The sequence below is a fragment of the Trachemys scripta genome, chromosome 6 (genome assembly GCF_013100865.1).
Source record: "Trachemys scripta elegans isolate TJP31775 chromosome 6, CAS_Tse_1.0, whole genome shotgun sequence".
Lineage (NCBI taxonomy): Eukaryota > Metazoa > Chordata > Testudines > Emydidae > Trachemys > Trachemys scripta.
In genome coordinates, this window is record NC_048303.1 from 88,159,643 (window position 1) to 88,176,779 (window position 17,137).

The following is a 17,137-nucleotide window of genomic DNA, read 5'->3' on the forward strand; positions in this document are numbered from 1 at the left end:
TTACAGAGCCCAGTTCAGGAAGCACAGCAGCCGCTGGAGCCCGGGAGGGGAAGTGCCCGGCCGGGGCGCAGGGTCCGGAGGCAGAGGGGCTGCCCAAAGCCTGAGCGCTACCGGCTTCACAGTTTGCCGGGCAGCCTCCAGACCCTGCGCCCCCGGCTGGGCGCCTTCCCTCCCGGGCTCCAGCTGCGCTGGGGAAGCGCCGGCTGGGGGCGCAGGGTCTGGGGGCTGCCCGGCAAACCCTGAAGCCGGTAGCACTGGGGCAGCCTTTTCCCCCTGGCTGGGAGTGGGAGGGAGGAGGGGGCGGAGTTAGGGTGGGGAAGGGGCGGAGTTGGGGCGGGGCTAAGGTGGGGAAATGGGCGGGGCCAGGGCCCCTGGAGGGTCCTCTTTTTTTAGTTACGAGATATGGTAACCCTACACACATGCCACATCTACAGAACTCACACAATATATGCGTGTGTTACAAATGTTATAGATGTGTTACACACATAGTCCAGCCCTACACGCAACCCCCGCCCCCTCCTCGCATGCACGTAGATTGCACACAGTGGTTACGTGCAAAGCTCTGGGCAGGCTCCATGTCACGCCTGCATCCCGCCCTCAAGCGTCGCTTGGGGAGCATTCCCCCAACCCGCCCCTTCTCGCGGTTCGCAGGGAGCCTTAGCTATAGCCTCGCTTGCGCCTCGCTTCCCCGGGCCCCAGGGGGCGCGCGCCGCCTGCCTCCGCGTTCAGAAGGCGAACGTTGGAACGTTTGAGTTTCCACGGCAACGCGACGCTTCCCCTTCCGGACAGCTGTGGTCGCTGGGTGATCGGGACAGCGGGGGCCGGGGGCGCGGCCGGCCTGTGAACGGAGGCGGGGAGACCAGCCCGCATCCCCCCCAGGATGCCGCTGAAGGTGGTGGTGGAGCTGCAGATCCACGCGGTGAGGCGGGTGCAGGGCCAGAACTAGCCAGGGCAGCGAGCGAGGGAGGGGCAGGGCAAAAAGTGCACAGGGCTCCAAGGGGCGGGAGCAGCACATACAACCTTCCCAGGCAAGTACACGCGACAACACAGAGCCCTGACGTGCATCACCACCCCGCTGCCCTGAACAAATACCATTTCGCTGCCCCTGTCCCCAGAACTGTGCGTTATCTCTACTAGCTCTGTCATCTCCCTTCTCAGGGGCGCTTAAAGGAAACTGCGTGTTTAAAGGATTCTGTGCGGTAATAATAAACACTCTGTGAAGCAGAACGAAATAACCTTCTAATTGCTTTTACATGGCCTTCGCCCTTCAGCCCTAGGACATGATGGATGGCAGCCCTGATTTCATATACGATGTGCACTGCCTGTACTGTGGAAACAATGGGAGTTACACAGAAGGGTGTGATCTAAATCAAGGGGAAAGGGGTTTAATGGTAAAGGTTAGGTAAATGTCAGGACTCAGTCCTACAACATTGTGTGCAATATTAATTGTGTAATAGTCTTTTTAGGGATTATTGTGTCAATTCAGAGTCTAGCAAGAGCAGATAATAATAATCTATCTTTTGTACAGTGCGTTTCATCAGATGTGCAAATAGTTATTTTTAAACATTTCTCTCATCTCTTAGCCTTTTAATTCCCTCTTCTGGCATCAGATTAAAATATTTCAGTTTCTGTTCAGTAAAATGTTAAAATCCATGAAATTTCATCACCATAAATACAGTTATTGAAAAAAGAAAGTCCCAAATATATGAAACATAAAACCAGCAAATGCACAACACATTAACACTTTTTTAAATAAAAAGGAGCAAAACTAAAGAAAACATTTTGGGCCAGCTCACACAGGCCAGCCACGGGTGTTTTTCTGCCGTGTAGACGTACACTTTTAGCCACTTTTGATAATTCCACTTCAAAAACTCAATTCTGCCCTTAGTTATACAGCTGTAACTTTCATTGGTGTAATTCAGGGGCAGGCAAACTTTTTGGCCTGAGGACCACATCAGGTTTCCGAAATTGTATGGAGGGCCAGTTAGGGGAGGCTATACCGCCTCAAACAGCCAGGCGTGGCCCGTCCCCTATCTGACCCCCACCCAATTCTCGCCCCCTGACAGCCTCCCTGGGATTCCTGCCCCATCCACCTCTCCCCCGTTCCCTGATAGCACCCCCGGGACCTCTGCCCCATCCACCCTGCCCCTGCTCTCAGTCCCCTGACTGCCCCCCAGGACCTTTGCCCCCATTCAACCCCCCTGTTCCCCGACCTCTGACCACCCCGACCCCTATCCATACCACCCCCTGACCACACCCACAAACTCCCCTACCCTCTATCCAACCCCCCGTGCTCCCTGCCCCCTTACTGTGCTGCCTGGAGTACTGGTGGCTGGCGGCGCTACAGCCGCGCTGCCCAGGACACCAGGAGAGGCAGCTGTGCCACCCAGCTAGAACCAGCCATGCCACCGCACATCACAGAGCATTGGGTCAGGCCACGGCTCTGCAGCTGCACTGCCCCAGGAGCTCGCAGCCTCGCCGCCCAGAGCCGGCAGCGCAGTGAGCTGAGGCTGCGGGGGAGGGGGAACAGCAGGGGAGGGGTGGGGGGCTAGCCTCCGGGCCAGGAGCTCAGGGGCCGGGCAGGAGGGTCCCGCGGGCCGGATGTGGCCCACTGTCCGTAGTTTTCCCACCTGTGGTGTAATTGAAGATAGAACTGGACCCTAACTGGCAACCTTGTCAACAGAGAAGCCCAGGGCACAGATATTGTACTACCTACTTGACCATAATGGTAGTCCCTGCAGATTGTGCATGAGGCACATTGATGGGACAGAGTGGGGAAGGGTGCCCTAAAAGAATTCTGATCACCATGATTGTTTTCTCTCTTTCATAAGATCACTTGCCCTGGTGTGTTCCTGCCGGAGAAGCATGACATTTACCTCAGTGTCTGCATCATGGGCCAATACAAGGAGACAGAGTGCCTTCCTCCAATTTTCCCTCTCTTGTTTCATGAGAAGATGTGGTTTGAAAAGGTGATTCTCACTTATTACATGCTTTGGGCTTGATTCTCTACTGCCTTCCACTGTGGATAGTTAGTAGAAGATTTTGATTTAGTATCATTTTACACTTGATTCCCATGCAAGGTAGCAAAGAATCAGATCTGTTATATCTTTGAGGTACTGTAACTGGGAACAGGTTCTAAAATTTAACACTTTGCTATCTGAATTTTTATTCATGGCAATAACACCCAAGGTTGTGGATCACTGGTTAAACTGGAGTGTGCTCCCAGGCAAACAATCCTATATAATCCCAGAAAGGACATTAGTGTGATAGTTCTCTTGCTTGGTATTTATTTGGTTGCGATCCCATTTCTGTGGAAACAAAATAACATCTCCTCTATGGGATGACTGTCATCTGATTTTCATGATCCTGGCAGAATTAAATATAATAACTCAAATAAGTGACAGATGAACGCTTTAACCAACATTTTACATGCCATTTTAAAATCTGAAATAATCAAGAACACAAGCCTTCAGCCTGAATTTCCTTGGGAGTTGTTAAGGCTGGATCCCCACTTTGAACTTTAGGGTACAAATGTGGGGGCCTGCATGAAAACTTCTAAGCTTAACCACCAGCTTAGCTCTGGTTCTGCTGCCACCATTTCAATGGATTCCATTCCTGGGAAACCTNGTACTGTACACAGGACAGCTGTTACCCTTCCCTTTATAGTTATGACAGGAGTAAATGATTTGGCCAACTCTAAAATGTTTATAAAAGATTTTTAAAAAATACTCTCTCTGCTCATTGGCTATCATATTAATGAATGGTGATTTATGCTTGATGATGGTTTTTAAAAATGATTTTAGCACAGTTTGGCGTTGCCCATAGTGACAAGAAAACTATGTTGAAACCACTACAGGTAACATAGTTTTAATACACATGTAGACATTTTTTAAGAGTACAGAGCACATCTTTTACCTTTGTTCTTTCCCTAATGGCTCTTGCTCTGCTCTGTTAGGAGAATCCCTGCTTTTTGCAGACAGCTTTCTGTGTGGCTCTGTTTCCACAAATAAATTTTACCATATCTCTCATAAGATTCCACTTTTTAAGGAATACGATTAAATGCCTTTCACTTCCTAGACCTGCAGTGACAGTTGAAGATGACTTGAGAGTGAAATGAGCCTTGTCTTCACTAGGAAAAAAGGTGTGTTCTTACCTTGTGTTAGCTAATCCGCGATAACTAACAGGAAGTAAAATCCTGTGAAGACAAGGGAGTTATAGTTTTAACAAGTGTTAGCAGGTCAAGATAAATCCTAGGCTCCCACATAGTCTTTACTTTGACCTGCTAACATGTATGAAAACTACAAACTGCCTTGTTTTCGCTAAGATATTACCTCATTTTTATTATCAGGTGTTAGCTTACACGACATAAGACCATACCTTTTTTCATAGCGAAGATGCTCTCTTTTGAGTTTCCTTCCTCCAAAAAGCCTATCACTGAAGTACTGTCCTGAAAGCTTCAATATTATCAGAAGTTGAAAGATGTTGACAAATTGGGTGGAAAACAGAAAAAATCCTTAATCCTATCTCAGCACAGAGGGATGTGCTAAATGATCTCTTGAGGTCCCTTCTAGCCCTACATTTCTATGGTTCTGTGAAAAGCAACAAAAATGTTTAAGGGCTGGGTTAAAAGATGACTCAGTGGAGATATAGCTGACCACAGCTGCTTGAAAGAGGTAAAATACTAAGGGTTAAATCCTGGCCCTATTAAAGTCAATGGCAAAACTCACATTGACTTCAAAGAGGTCACGTTTTCACCCCAAGGCAGAGGAATCTCTTTTAGGGTGGACCAGCAAATTGTGGCTAGGAGTAATGGGATGAAATTAAGCAAAGTAAAATGTATTTATATTCATTTCATGTTCATTTCATGTTCTGATTTTATGTACAGTCTTTACAAATTACATAAAAACAAATAGGATTGTCACCTTAGACCAGTGGTTCCCAAACTTGTTCCACCACTTGTGCAAGGAAAGCCCCTGGCGGGCTGGGACGGTTTGTGTACCTGCCGCGTCTGCAAGTTCGGCCGATCGTGGCTCCCAGTGGCTGCGGTTCGCTGCTCCAGGCCAATGGGAGCTGCTGGAAGTGGTGTCCCTTGGCCTGCGCTGCTTCCAGCAGCTCCCAATGGCCTGGAGCAGCAAACCGCGGCCACTGGGATCCGCGATCAGCTGAACCTGTGGACACCGCAGGTACACAAACCGGCCCGCCCCACCAGGGGCTTTCCTTGCACAAGTGGTGGAACAAGTTTGGGAACCACTGGCCTAGACGCCTGAACTCCTCTCTTGTCTACATAGGGCTTGTCCTGAGCTTCAGGGTGATGGCAGCCCGCACTGTGGGTTGAGGCCCCTGGTTTGATCAAGAACCCTGTATTCCCCAAAAAAACCCTGTGTCCACTCTATACTAGCTCTTCCACCATTGCTTCTAGTAGTAGAACTATACTAATGTTAGTGCAACAGTGGGAGATTTCCTGAAAAACCCTTTAGACTCACTTCTAAGTCTGACTCAGAGGCTACAGTGTGTGAAATTTCAGGTTTAAATAACTAAGATTTTCAAGACTTTACATAACTTTTTAAACAAATTGTTGCAGTACTTTACAGCTGACATTAATAAACATGTAACACGCAGTAAAATATATAGTATTTCCACAGGTTTATTTGATTTGCTTAATGACAACACAGCATGGTGTAGGGAAATATTTGTTGAATATATAAAAATGTTCATATAAATGCTAGATTATAAAAATGCTTTTTGTATTATAAAGGACGAATATACTCTGTATTACTTTCCTCTAGGTATTTGAAAGTGCTGTAGACCCTGCTGCTGTAACAGAGATGCTTGAAAGTAAGTATAATTTAAAGAACGTTCTGAATGCATGTATAATTGAAGACAGTGTAGTTGCTCCAAATCTATCTATCTATCTATCTATCTATCTATCTATCTATCTATCTATCTATCTATCTATCTATCTATCTATCTATCTATCCTTATTTTTTATTGTTATGCTACAGGAGTATTTTGAATATATTATCATTTCTCAGCCACCTTGACATCATTTATTTGTCTTCTTCTAGGCAATGTAACAACGTTTGGATTAATTCAACTAGTATCTTCAGGTAATGGACTAGTAAATATTTTACAAAATAGCGATTTATTAGACATTGAAAGGAGCATCCTAGTGGGTGTTAACTTTGAGCCTTGCCTCCCCACTTTCTTCCTTTTTCCCATCTCCTCTTCTAGGGGGCTTCAACTATCTGCTGTCCCCAACCCCAACTCTGCATACACTTTGATTATCTACCAGCGAAATTAAGATACATTTTCTGACTAGTGACTTACTGGTTGATTTGTTAGAAATATTCAAATTTATCTAATTTCTTTCCCCTGTCATTGATCTAATTTCTTTCTCATCTCTGTCACTATTATTGTTCCCCAATGATATTTAAATGTAACATGAATAATAATTTAGAGTTCCATTTGGCAAATATTAGTATTGGCTCTATAACAACTTTTTATTATGGTTTTTATAAGTTAGAAAAATCAAGTGGACACAGGGTGGCAGAATAACCCTACTTTTTAAGGTAATCAAATATGGAACAATTGTATATATGGTAAAATCACTGGCAGTTTTCATTACTAAAAAATAGGTAGTGCTCTACCACTAATATAATATATTTAATGCATTTTTATATTACCGGTTGCTTTGTTAGGAGTATTCAAATTACTTTAATTTCTTTTTCCAGATTTTCTCATCTCTGTCACCATTATGGTTCATCAATGATATGTAAATATAACACGAATAATAACGTAGAGCTCTGTTTTTTGTTGTAGCCCTGCAAAAATATGTAGTTAGATTATTTTTTTTTACAATGGGAAGTTTGTATCTTTTTCACTCTCTCTTCACTCAGAAAGGTGGATGAAGGGATTTTGCTCAACTTTTAAAAAATCCAACTTTTAAGCTTGTTATTGAAACCAGCACTGATTCCAGTTTGTCTTGTACCGGGGTCAGCACCAGTGCAGTGAAACTGGTTGCTGCCATGTTTCTATTTTCTAGTGTAAACAAGGCCCAAGAGGGAGTTGTAGAGAGCCCCTAAAAATGACCCAGCTGAGAAGGATTAAGAATCTTGCCCTCTTTATTACCTTTTACTGTAGTTTTCTATCTTTTTGACTCTTTGTGTTAGCATCAGAGCTGCAGGCGTTAATACACCATCGCTACAATATGCAGCATCTTTCATAAGGACAAATTGCAGCGTAGCCCTCACCCTAAATTTTGAACAAAAATAGTTGGTGATTTTCATTTGATGCGATACATCTCTCTGTGTTTTTCCCAAAGCTTCATCACCTTCCATCAGAAGCCTGATTGCACCCTCTAGAGAGTGAGAACTGGCAGCTGCTCATTAGACAGAAGTAAAGGCCAGATTTTCAAAACTTGCATAGCACCTAGTAGCTCCCAGTGTGGTCATTCAAAATGTTGAACACTTTGAAAATGTTAGTATTTCATTTATGTGCCTACTTAGGAGTTAAGGTCTTTGAAAATCTGGCCCAAAGCCTTTTATGAAACCAATAGGCCTTTGGAGAAAAGTCTGAAGTTTAGGTGTTTTAGTTCAAAGGTTGTCTAAGGGTATGTCTCCACTGCAATTAAAAACCTGAGGCTGTTCCATGCCCATTGACTTGGGCTCCTAGGGCTCGGGCTAAGGGGCTGCTTAATTGCAGTGTAGATGTTTGGGATCGGGCTGGAACTTAGACTCTAGGACCATTGCAAGGTGGGAGGGCCTTAGACTAAGTCTGAATGTCCAACAGCCCCTGAGCCTCGTGAGCCCATGTCAACTGGCATGGGCCAGTCACAGGTGTCTAACTGCAGTATAGACATATATTCTAGGTGGATAAAGCTTTGCCTTTAGTCTCATTATGAGTGGGGCAGGGTCCTTGTATCTGAATGTCACAGAACCGATTCAAGCGGGGGAGTAGCAACTTTTCTGGCAGGTATTCAGAACATGTTCTTATCAGAAATTTGCAGGGCTACTACTTGGGGGTTCATGAACTGGTCTTTGCTTGACACTGCAGCAAGTTTAGATGCTGGTTTCAGGAAGGCTGTGCCTCAGTCACAGTTTAGCAAATGGTGCGTCACAGTCCATCTCCTTGTTAGTCTTCTATCCTGGGAAAGCAATGTGATGAAGGAGAAAAACGAGTTACTTATCAAAGTGGCCTTTGTCTCTGAATATATAGCTTATATAGTGCCATACTGACCGCACTCCTCTCCTCTGCTTCAGAGCTCAATGTCATGGGCTTCTAGAAATAGAGAAGAACAATAGGATGGTTAGAAGGGTGGGGATATTTATACTCTAAGTCAATTGAATGCTGGACTCAGCAGTACTCAAAAGGGTTTCATGGTTGGGTGGCTGGGTATGTGACTCCTGCACTGTGGCTGTATGGAGAGAGTACATTCAAAGAACAAAAGTTACCTTGGTAAGTAACCCCTATTATTTTTCCTGTCATCACTTGTGATGAAGTAATATCTTTTATTGGACCAACTTCTGCTGGTGAAAGGGTCAAGCTTTCGAGCTACACATCGCTCTTCTTTAGATCTGAAGCAGGTAACCAAGTGTCTGAGATAAACACAAGGTGGGACAGGTTATTAAAATGAGGGGTACACACATGCTATAGAAGACCCCTTAAAATGAAGTGGGCCATAAAGGATTAGATTGTTAAGCATAAAGGGACCATAGCATGAGTGAACTCCTTATGCTTAACAACTTAACCTTTTATTACCCACTTATGCTTAACAGTCTGTCCCACCTTGTGTTAAGCTCAGACGCTCTGGTTACCTGCTCCAGACCACAGGAGTTCGGTATAGCTCGAAAGCTTGTCCTTTCCACCAACAGAAGTTGGTCCAGTAAAAGATATTGCCTCACTCACCTTCTCTTTCTCATATCCTGGCACCAACACGGCTACAACAACACTGCAAATCACTTTATGACGACAGCTATACTGAACAAACATAAGAATGTAAATATGATTTTTATAAGCCCATTACAAGTATTCCTGTTTGATTTTATTTAAATAGACAATTAATTAGGTTAATTAGTAGTTTGTACAGTGCTTCAAAAAAGTAGAGCTCTCTCTAAATGCTAATGATCTAAATCCTAATGCCATGAGGATATTAAGAAAACTCCCAGTGTACATCAGTGGGATCAGGATTTGGCCCTGTATGGATAGACAGATACGCTCTGCCTATTCTGGAAGGGCCATGCTCGGTAAAGGCAGAATCTTGAATGCTTTCTTCTCCTAATCACATCAGTGAGATCGATGGTGCTCAGCTCCCCTGAGCTTGGGCCCTAATAAAGGATAAGCGACGGACAGATTTGAATTTGGTGTGCTCTCCGAAGTTCCACTGCTTTGGAAATTCCCCACAATACATGTGGATCGTTTGTCTCTGAGGTTATGCAGTTATTCCGATCCCAAAATAGTTTGGGGCACTGGTGACAAATGGAGTGTTAAAGATGGCATCAAGCTCCAGTGTTGCTGTGCTAAGCCTAATCTTTCATTTCAGATGGAGGAGTAAATGGCCTCTCTCCCTTCTGCCTCCTTCATTTCACTTTCAAGATAGAGACATTAATCAGAAGCAGAGTAGTCAGAGCAATGGAAATGAGACTAACAAGTCATTTGATTTAAAAGCAGTTATTTTCTCAGTCCCTAAGACTAGAAGTGTGACCAACCTTACTGGAGCCTTTTTCACAAATTAAAAATGAGCACACAGCAGAACAGAGAGTGTTCAGTGATTATCAGTGTTTCTGTTGTTTTCATTACACTGGCTGCTCAGGGCCCAAACTGAGGGTCCCCCATTTGCCATTTGGAGCAGGGCAATATACCAAAGAGGAGCAAAGTGCCGCTGTCCTGAAAGCTTCCTACATCGAGCCCCGAAGGACTTGTGCACCTCCTCATACAATCTCAGAGCAGATCCACAGGGGATACCACCATTTGTGATTCCCTGTGACACTCCTGCTGGTGCACACCTATCCCAAAGACCTCATGTACTTCTGACTGAATCATTCCTAATGTGGAAAGAAGGGCAGGTCTCCTAGTGAGCCAGGGAGGGCTTGCACACTCTGTGAAGGGCTTGCTATAGAATGTGTGACTTTTCAAAAAATATTAACCATCTTGGAAACAGTTCTTCCTTTTTTCACTCTTTCAGTGGGGGACAGTCTTGCTTTTTATGAAGAGAATACTCGAGATTTTCTCTTCCCAGAGCCCAAGCTGACTCCTGTGTATCCTGGTGTGGAGAGAGAGTTACTAATGAAAACATCTCCTAGTTTCACAGTAAGTTGTCTCCAAGTGGGTGTTTGCAATGGGTAGCTGAAAAGAAGAAAGTGGGAGAGGTCTGGCCCAGCAGGCTAGTGTAACAGGGCATGCTACTTTGTGAGGATCTCAGTTTGAGACATGAATTTGGACTGCTCTTGAACAGAGAGACATGCTTAAGCACCTTGTATGACTCTGTAGTGTCTTGAAAAAAGTACCAGGCATTACTTGACTGAAGATTAAACCTACTAGCCAGAGGCCAATGTAAAAGATGGGTGAGGGGCCCAGCCGCAAAGTTCCCATCCTCAGCTGCTGTGAAAGGGCAGGGTGTTGGGTAAATTTCCAGGGCGCTGCTCATTGACTGTGCGGGGTGGCATAATCTTTCCTAGCCATTTACACACATGCACACACAAACATGCACACACATACATACATGCACACACATGCTAACACACTCTCTCTCTCTTCCTTAGTTTATTCTACTCTTCTCCGAATCGTCTCTTTGGGGGGGTCTTCTGTCCTTGTAAATATGTCCAGTGCCTGTCTTTCCTGATGCTCTTAGTTTTCTGAAGCAGGAATAGAAGAATAAAATTGACAAAATTCTCATCAGTTTCACTGAGACTGATTGGATTATGCAGTAGAAGCAGGGCTGGCTCCAGGCACCAGCCGAGCAAGCTCGTGCTTGGGGCGGCAGATTTCAAAGGGCGGCATTCCATCTAATCCTTTTTTTTTTTTTTTGGTTTTGGTTTGTTTTGCGCTTCACCGCTTTGGCCGCCCCTGCAGGTTTTTTCTTTTTGGTTTACTGCTTCCGCCGCCCTGTAGGGGGCGGAGGAGGGGAGCGCCCTGCATCAAGTCCGGTAGGGCAGCCCGCGTCCTTCCCTGCCTGCCGAACGGAGTGACGCGGAGCCCTCCCAGCAGGCGGCGCAGCGGGAGGGGCCGCGTGGCAAGTGCCCCGCTTAAGGAAGCCCTGGCCGCCCCCCTTCCCTCCCCCCCCGCACTCCGCTGCCCGGGGTCTGCAGGGCCGGGAGTCCCCCTGCACCCATGCTCCCACCACCCCGCAGGTATTTTTTGTTTGTTTTTATTTTTTATTTTCTTTGCCGCTCCGGCAGGCCAGCCGGTTTGTCACCCCCCACCCCTTTGCTGCTCCGGCTGGCCGGTTTGTTCTCCCCGCTCCCCCTTCGCCGCTCCCGCCAGGGGCAGGTTTGTTTCCCGGTCCCCCCCCCCCCCCCCTTTTCCCCCCCCGGCCGGTTTGTTGTCTCCCCCCTCCTCCGGGCAGGTTTATTTCCCACCCCCACCCCCTTTGCTGCTCCGGCCGGCTGGTTTGTTCCCCCCCCCCCACTTCGCCGCTCCGGCCGGGGACAGGTCAAGGGCAGATTATCTGGAGATGATCATGTTGAGTATTTTGATGTGGTGTTGGAAATCTGAATATTTTATTAGGTTGCCACAGTAATGAGAGAAGAATAATTTCTCAATTTTAAGGCAGTTAATGTTTCAGGTAACAAGCCTTTGAATGGCTTTATTAACCTCAGCTTCCTGATGTTCCCTATAATTAAGATTAAAGAAAGTAAATTACCATTGCCTTGATTGAGAGTTAAAATTCCTATACACGCTTACTTCTGTTCTTTCTCTCATTCTAATTGTCTGTCTCAGTTAGTCAGTCTACTGGTACTGATGTTGTACAGCTCCCCTTCAAATCTTCCCAACTGCCTTGTAGGACCAGTGCTGGAACTTCATTTATAAAGAAGTATTTGGACTACAAGGATTGAATGTGTAAAAATAGCCCATTGCATTTCTTCATGCTGAGATTTCAATGTGGGCAAAAAATAGAAGGCAGCATTAGATTTAATTATCTAAAGTGGGGCTCCACTAATACTAGCTAAGATTATAGCAGCTAATAGCTAGGTTTTGATTAATGTTGTCTTATTAAAACTAATTCTATTAATTATTATAATACATTACTGTGTTCTTGATACCACATTCATCTCTTTTGTTGTCATCCTTAATTTTTTCAGTATTCTAATCCATGAGACATTCTAGGTGTATCTAACTACTCTTATTTGCTGTGTCTGATTGTTTCTGTTAACAACGTATACATTTTTCAGTTTAGCTATCTTGATTTTCCAGGTCCAGTCTTGTGCTGTTTATAATGCTCTACGGAGTACATTGCATTCATACTTTAATTGTGACATTATTTACTGCAATAGTCTAGATTTTCACTATTATATTGATGACTTACTACTAACACAGTGGCCTTCTCTTACTCCCATTTATATTTTTGACAGGATGGTTTAGTGACTTACAAAACTGGATGAGCAAACCCTTTGTGTCCTAGCAAAGCAAAAGTCAAAAGTTAAATGTACTGCGCTGGGCCATCCCAATTTTCGATCACATTGCTAAGTCCCATATTATGATCCTGACTGACTGACTTAGTTCATAATTTGAGTGTATTTTTGTACATCATTTGAATTTTATATTGATACTATATGTTACCTAAGGGCTCAACTTGCAGGCTGACTCATGTGAACACTTCACTCGTATGAGCAGTTGCATTGAAATAACTGTAGCCACTAATATGAGTAAGGCTGGCAGGATTGGGCCCTGAATGTGTCCCTTCCTATCTTTACTGCATTTCATGCGATCCATCTTCACAGGAATTTGTGTGGCCTAGTGGACTTTCTCTAAACAGAATCTTTGGGCACTGGGATTTTTATGTCAGGCTGTTGTTACATTGCTGTAAATCCATTGAGTTCACCACCTTTACTCCTGATTTACAGCATTGTAAGTGAAAGCAGAATCATGTCCACTCTGCATGTCCACTCCTTTGTGAGGTTTGGCTTTACTGACAACTGAAATATCAGCAAGTAAATGTAAGCATCTTCCTAAGCGTAGCTGTTCCTAGGGTTTCCCTACAGAGATCTCTCTGTCCTAGACCCAGGCTCCCTATGCGCAAAGCCTCTATCACCTCCTTCACATATAGGGTAGAGTTAATGAGCCACATCTGCCACAATGACTTAGCAGGAATCAAGCAGCATCTCCCTAAGGGGTCCATCATCTGCCAACAGGGTGGATCAACAGAAGAACCTTGCCACCACATTACACTTTGATACTTCTAGACTGTGAGACTGTGTAATAAAGAAAACGATCTGTTTTGCAGTGTTTTACAGTCGACATAAAGCATTTGTAATATGTAGAGATTAAATGCTGTAAAGCTATGTTAGTGCAGTATTAAGGTTGCACAGTTAAACCTTCAAATCTGGAAATGCAAAACTTAAGTCCAAACATGCAACCTTAAATACTGTTCTACTGTGGAAAGTGACTCTGTAAAACGCTAGTTTTGTAGGATTCCAGTTTATTGTCTTGAAATTAATTACATCTTCAGTGTCCTCCTCTCAGGCAAAATCACTTGTCCACTGGTACCTAAGAATTCAGCTCTGGCTTTTCAACTAAAAAGTGGTTGATCCAGTTGTGGGACTGTCTCTTTCTCTTAAGAAAACTAAAGTTAAATATTGTTGCTGCTGTGGTTGTCTACGGCTTTTCTCTGCATTCTGCTTGTTCAGTTTTATGCTGCTGTGACCAGGTGTCTCATTTTTATTCTCTTATTTTTAGTGTGTCTGACTCTCCCTTGGTGTTATGTGTTTTATTTCGTCCCTCCTTTAATATAAATTTAAATGCCACTGCCTCCACCACTCTGAGACAATGAGTCAGAGCTGGGAGTATGTAACAATTCATTTAGAAACTGAGAAGAAAATTCTAATACTCAGTAATATTATGTGAAGTGTCCAAGTGGACTTCTAGAAATCTAGATCTGACCATAGGGCCTCATCCAAAGCCCACTGAAATAAATGGAAAGACACCTTGACCTCAGAGGCTTTGGATCAGGCTCATACAGAGTAAGACAAGTGAAGTGCTCCATTAGTGCTGCCTTTTGTAACTGTGAGTGAATCTGTAAGTGTCCCCTGTCAAGCCAGAAAAGAATAGTCCGATGGGGCTGGAAGGTCTTCTACTCTTGAGTCATTCACATGTTTCTACATCAAGTTCTGGCATGTGCTTTGCTGCCTCTATGTGCCTGGGCTTATTTTGTTCAGTAAAATTCATACAAAGACCCATGTTCTTCCACTGTAATGCAATTGAACAATGAAAACGGAATTTCCATCAAGGTCAATATGTCCTGAAAGAAGGTGGCCTGGTGGTTAAAAGCTTTGTTAAATGTTCCTGCACTCTGTCATTTGTTGCAAATTTTATAGTGTTTAAATATAATTTTAGAGACAACAACTGACATATTCCTCTCCTTTCCCTCCTCACTCAGTACCTGGGTAAAGTGGCCTAGCAGATTGTCAGTTTGTACATTGTCATAATGGATTGATTCTTCTTTAGTCACTAAGCCACTATGTGGAGTAAAAGCACTGAAACAATAGGAATGCTGATTTCTATAGCCTGCTGAGGCTGCTGGCACCCAAATGTTCAATAGCAGCTTCAAGCAGATAAATTTGATTTTTTCTGCAGTGCTGGCAACACAGTCCCAGAAGTTCTTGCCCCTTCAAATTTGCTACCCTTAAGGAGTTCAAAACAGTTTTCAGTTGGCCGTTAGTAGCAAGTGTCATTGACCGGAGATTGAACCTAAGAATAAAATGTGCCTGAATGCATCTTGTAATCAAGGAAGCCTCTAACTGTGCTAACTTGATCATTTGGTTGTTAATTTTGTTGTGCTGATCCAGCTAAAGTCATTGTAGTTAAGCTAAAAGTCATGACGGGCTGAATGGATTTGAGGAGACATAACATAACTCAGTTTTGAAACAGACTAGATTGAAAGTTGAATGTCTCCCTTTAGGGCTAAATTGTGCCTCTTAGAGGGTAGAGTGATGTGAGGGAGGGGGAGAACTTTTGGAGAAGTGTGGTGAGCAGCAGGACTTGCTGCTATACATTTAGGCTCTGGCTACACTATAGAGCTTACAGCAGTTCTGCAGTGCTGCTAGTGCAGGTGCTCTAAGCCCATGGGAGAGAGCTCTCCTGTTGACTTAATTACTCCAGCCCCCATCAGCGGCAGTAGTGCTGTCCACACCGACAGCTAGGTCGATGTAACATATGTCGCTCAGGGGAGTGGCTTATTCACACCCCTGGGTGACATTAGTTATACCAACGTAAGTGGCAGTGTGTAGAAGTCCTCATAAAGGTATAGCCAGTGCTTCCCACAGAGGTCCCTTGCTTGCAATTGCTGCCTGTGCACAGGAATGGGCCCTGACCTGCCTTTTCCCTGTGCAGATGCACTTTCTCTAGGGCTTTGAACCTCACAGGCACTGCTAGCTGGCACTACCCTTACACTGCAGAAAGTTTATGGCTTCTTGCTCCGTCTCTCGCCATCTCAGTGCACAAATGAAGGGACAGGTATAATTTGGTCCTTAATGTTCATACAGTTACGATGACTTCATAGTTACTGCTTTTAAAGAAATTGGAACTACATTAAATACAAATTCCAAAGCTGATTGCAAGTTAACAGATTGTGTTTATTAATTACAGATTATAATTGTCTTTCTGCAATATTTGTCACCGTTTCACCTGCCTTGAAAGGAAAACTGAAATATTGATTCAGTTTTCACAGCTGTTTGGAGCATGAAGGGTCCATTAGGAAGACTAGTGTTTAGTAAATACAGCCGTTAAACAAACAGGAAAGAGCTGCCTGCCCCCTCAAATCTATAAAAAAATTATTCTCCCATTTCATCCCAGCTCTTACTCTTTGAGGAATGGGGTATCTCTCTGGGGTTGTGCTAGTATCTTACATATTTTTCTACATTGTTGGCCTCGACCATCATCTTTCCCCACTTTGCAAGGATTAGATCCATAAAGAGGGTCCATTGCCTCCCTGCTCAATATCATGTTACCTGAATATGCAACCCAAGAGCACTTTGCTTCTTTTTGCTGCCATATTGCACTGCAAGTTCATTCTCATTTTGCTATCTGTTATTACCCCTTTTTGGTTTTAGTGCTTCCTCTAGTCACTTCTGATTCTGAAATAACAATTAAGAAGCTTGAGGAAATGTCTGTGAATTAGAAGTGCTGTTGCTTATCTCTGTAAAACTGTAACACCTGCACCGTGACATTATTTGTAGTGATTTCACCTCTTTATTATTTTTAAGGGAATTGCACCAAAAATAGAATTTTCTACAAGAACAACCATTACTGAGCTTCCACTTCAATATAGAAAGCAGTTTTATGTAAGTACTTTAAATAAAGGACACAAACATGGACAGAAACATCAGTGTTTGATCTGATCTGTCACAGTGCACCTGTCACCATTGCATTTAAGTGCCTCATACAGCAATAAGAATCACACCGATTCTGCACTGAAAGGCAAAATTTCTTTATTCTTCCCTCAGCTCACCTGCTATGACAAGAGGGCTCATTATTTGGTGGTTGTTGTCAGGAGGAGGATGTTGCTGATTATTCTGGGAAAGGCCAACACGAAAGAATGGGGCTTGCATTGTCTCCTAAAAGAGGCTAGACTGGGCTGATCGTGATCTGTGGTGGGAAGGATTTCCCTGACCTATGGGCCTTTACTGACAATGGTTTGCTTCTGGCTATGAGGGTTTCATTTTTGCAAGCTATTGGTTGCTGTTTCTTCTGCTTGGTTCCCCCAATCCCCCCAACATAGCTTAAGTTTTCTCTGGATTGAGCTATAACCAACTAGCCAAGACACAATCTCCAGTGTCATTTGTTCCTCTGCACCAGCAGGGTTAGGTACATTACCAGATAATTATTCTTTATCGTCCAAATTTTGCAGTCCTTTCTGGAACAAAGTTCTCACTGAAGTCAAGGGAGTTTTTTTCAATTAAAGGTTGCAGAATTTGGCTCATTCAGA

General features: G+C 44.1%; 1 protein-coding gene across 7 annotated transcripts in view; it reads left to right on the top strand.

Moving 5' to 3' along the window:
* Nucleotides 1-554: 554 nt before the first annotated feature.
* Nucleotides 555-17,137, top strand: part of SPATA6L (spermatogenesis associated 6 like) — a 35,839-nt gene continuing 19,256 nt past the window's right edge. For 5 of the 7 annotated variants that reach the window (XR_004646246.1, XR_004646247.1, XM_034774485.1 and 2 more), the window contains exons 1-6: nt 557-919; nt 2,832-2,969; nt 5,787-5,835; nt 6,066-6,107; nt 10,181-10,305; nt 16,416-16,493. Coding sequence is in view for 5 of the 7 variants with exons in the window: in XM_034774485.1 (XP_034630376.1) it covers nt 881-919; nt 2,832-2,969; nt 5,787-5,835; nt 6,066-6,107; nt 10,181-10,305; nt 16,416-16,493 (471 nt within the window). In the remaining 2 variants the exon portion in view is untranslated. Of the gene's footprint in view, nt 920-2,831; nt 2,970-5,786; nt 5,836-6,065; nt 6,108-10,180; nt 10,306-16,415; nt 16,494-17,137 lie in introns of all 7 variants that reach the window. The other 2 variants (XM_034774489.1, XM_034774487.1) reach the window with 2 other exon arrangements.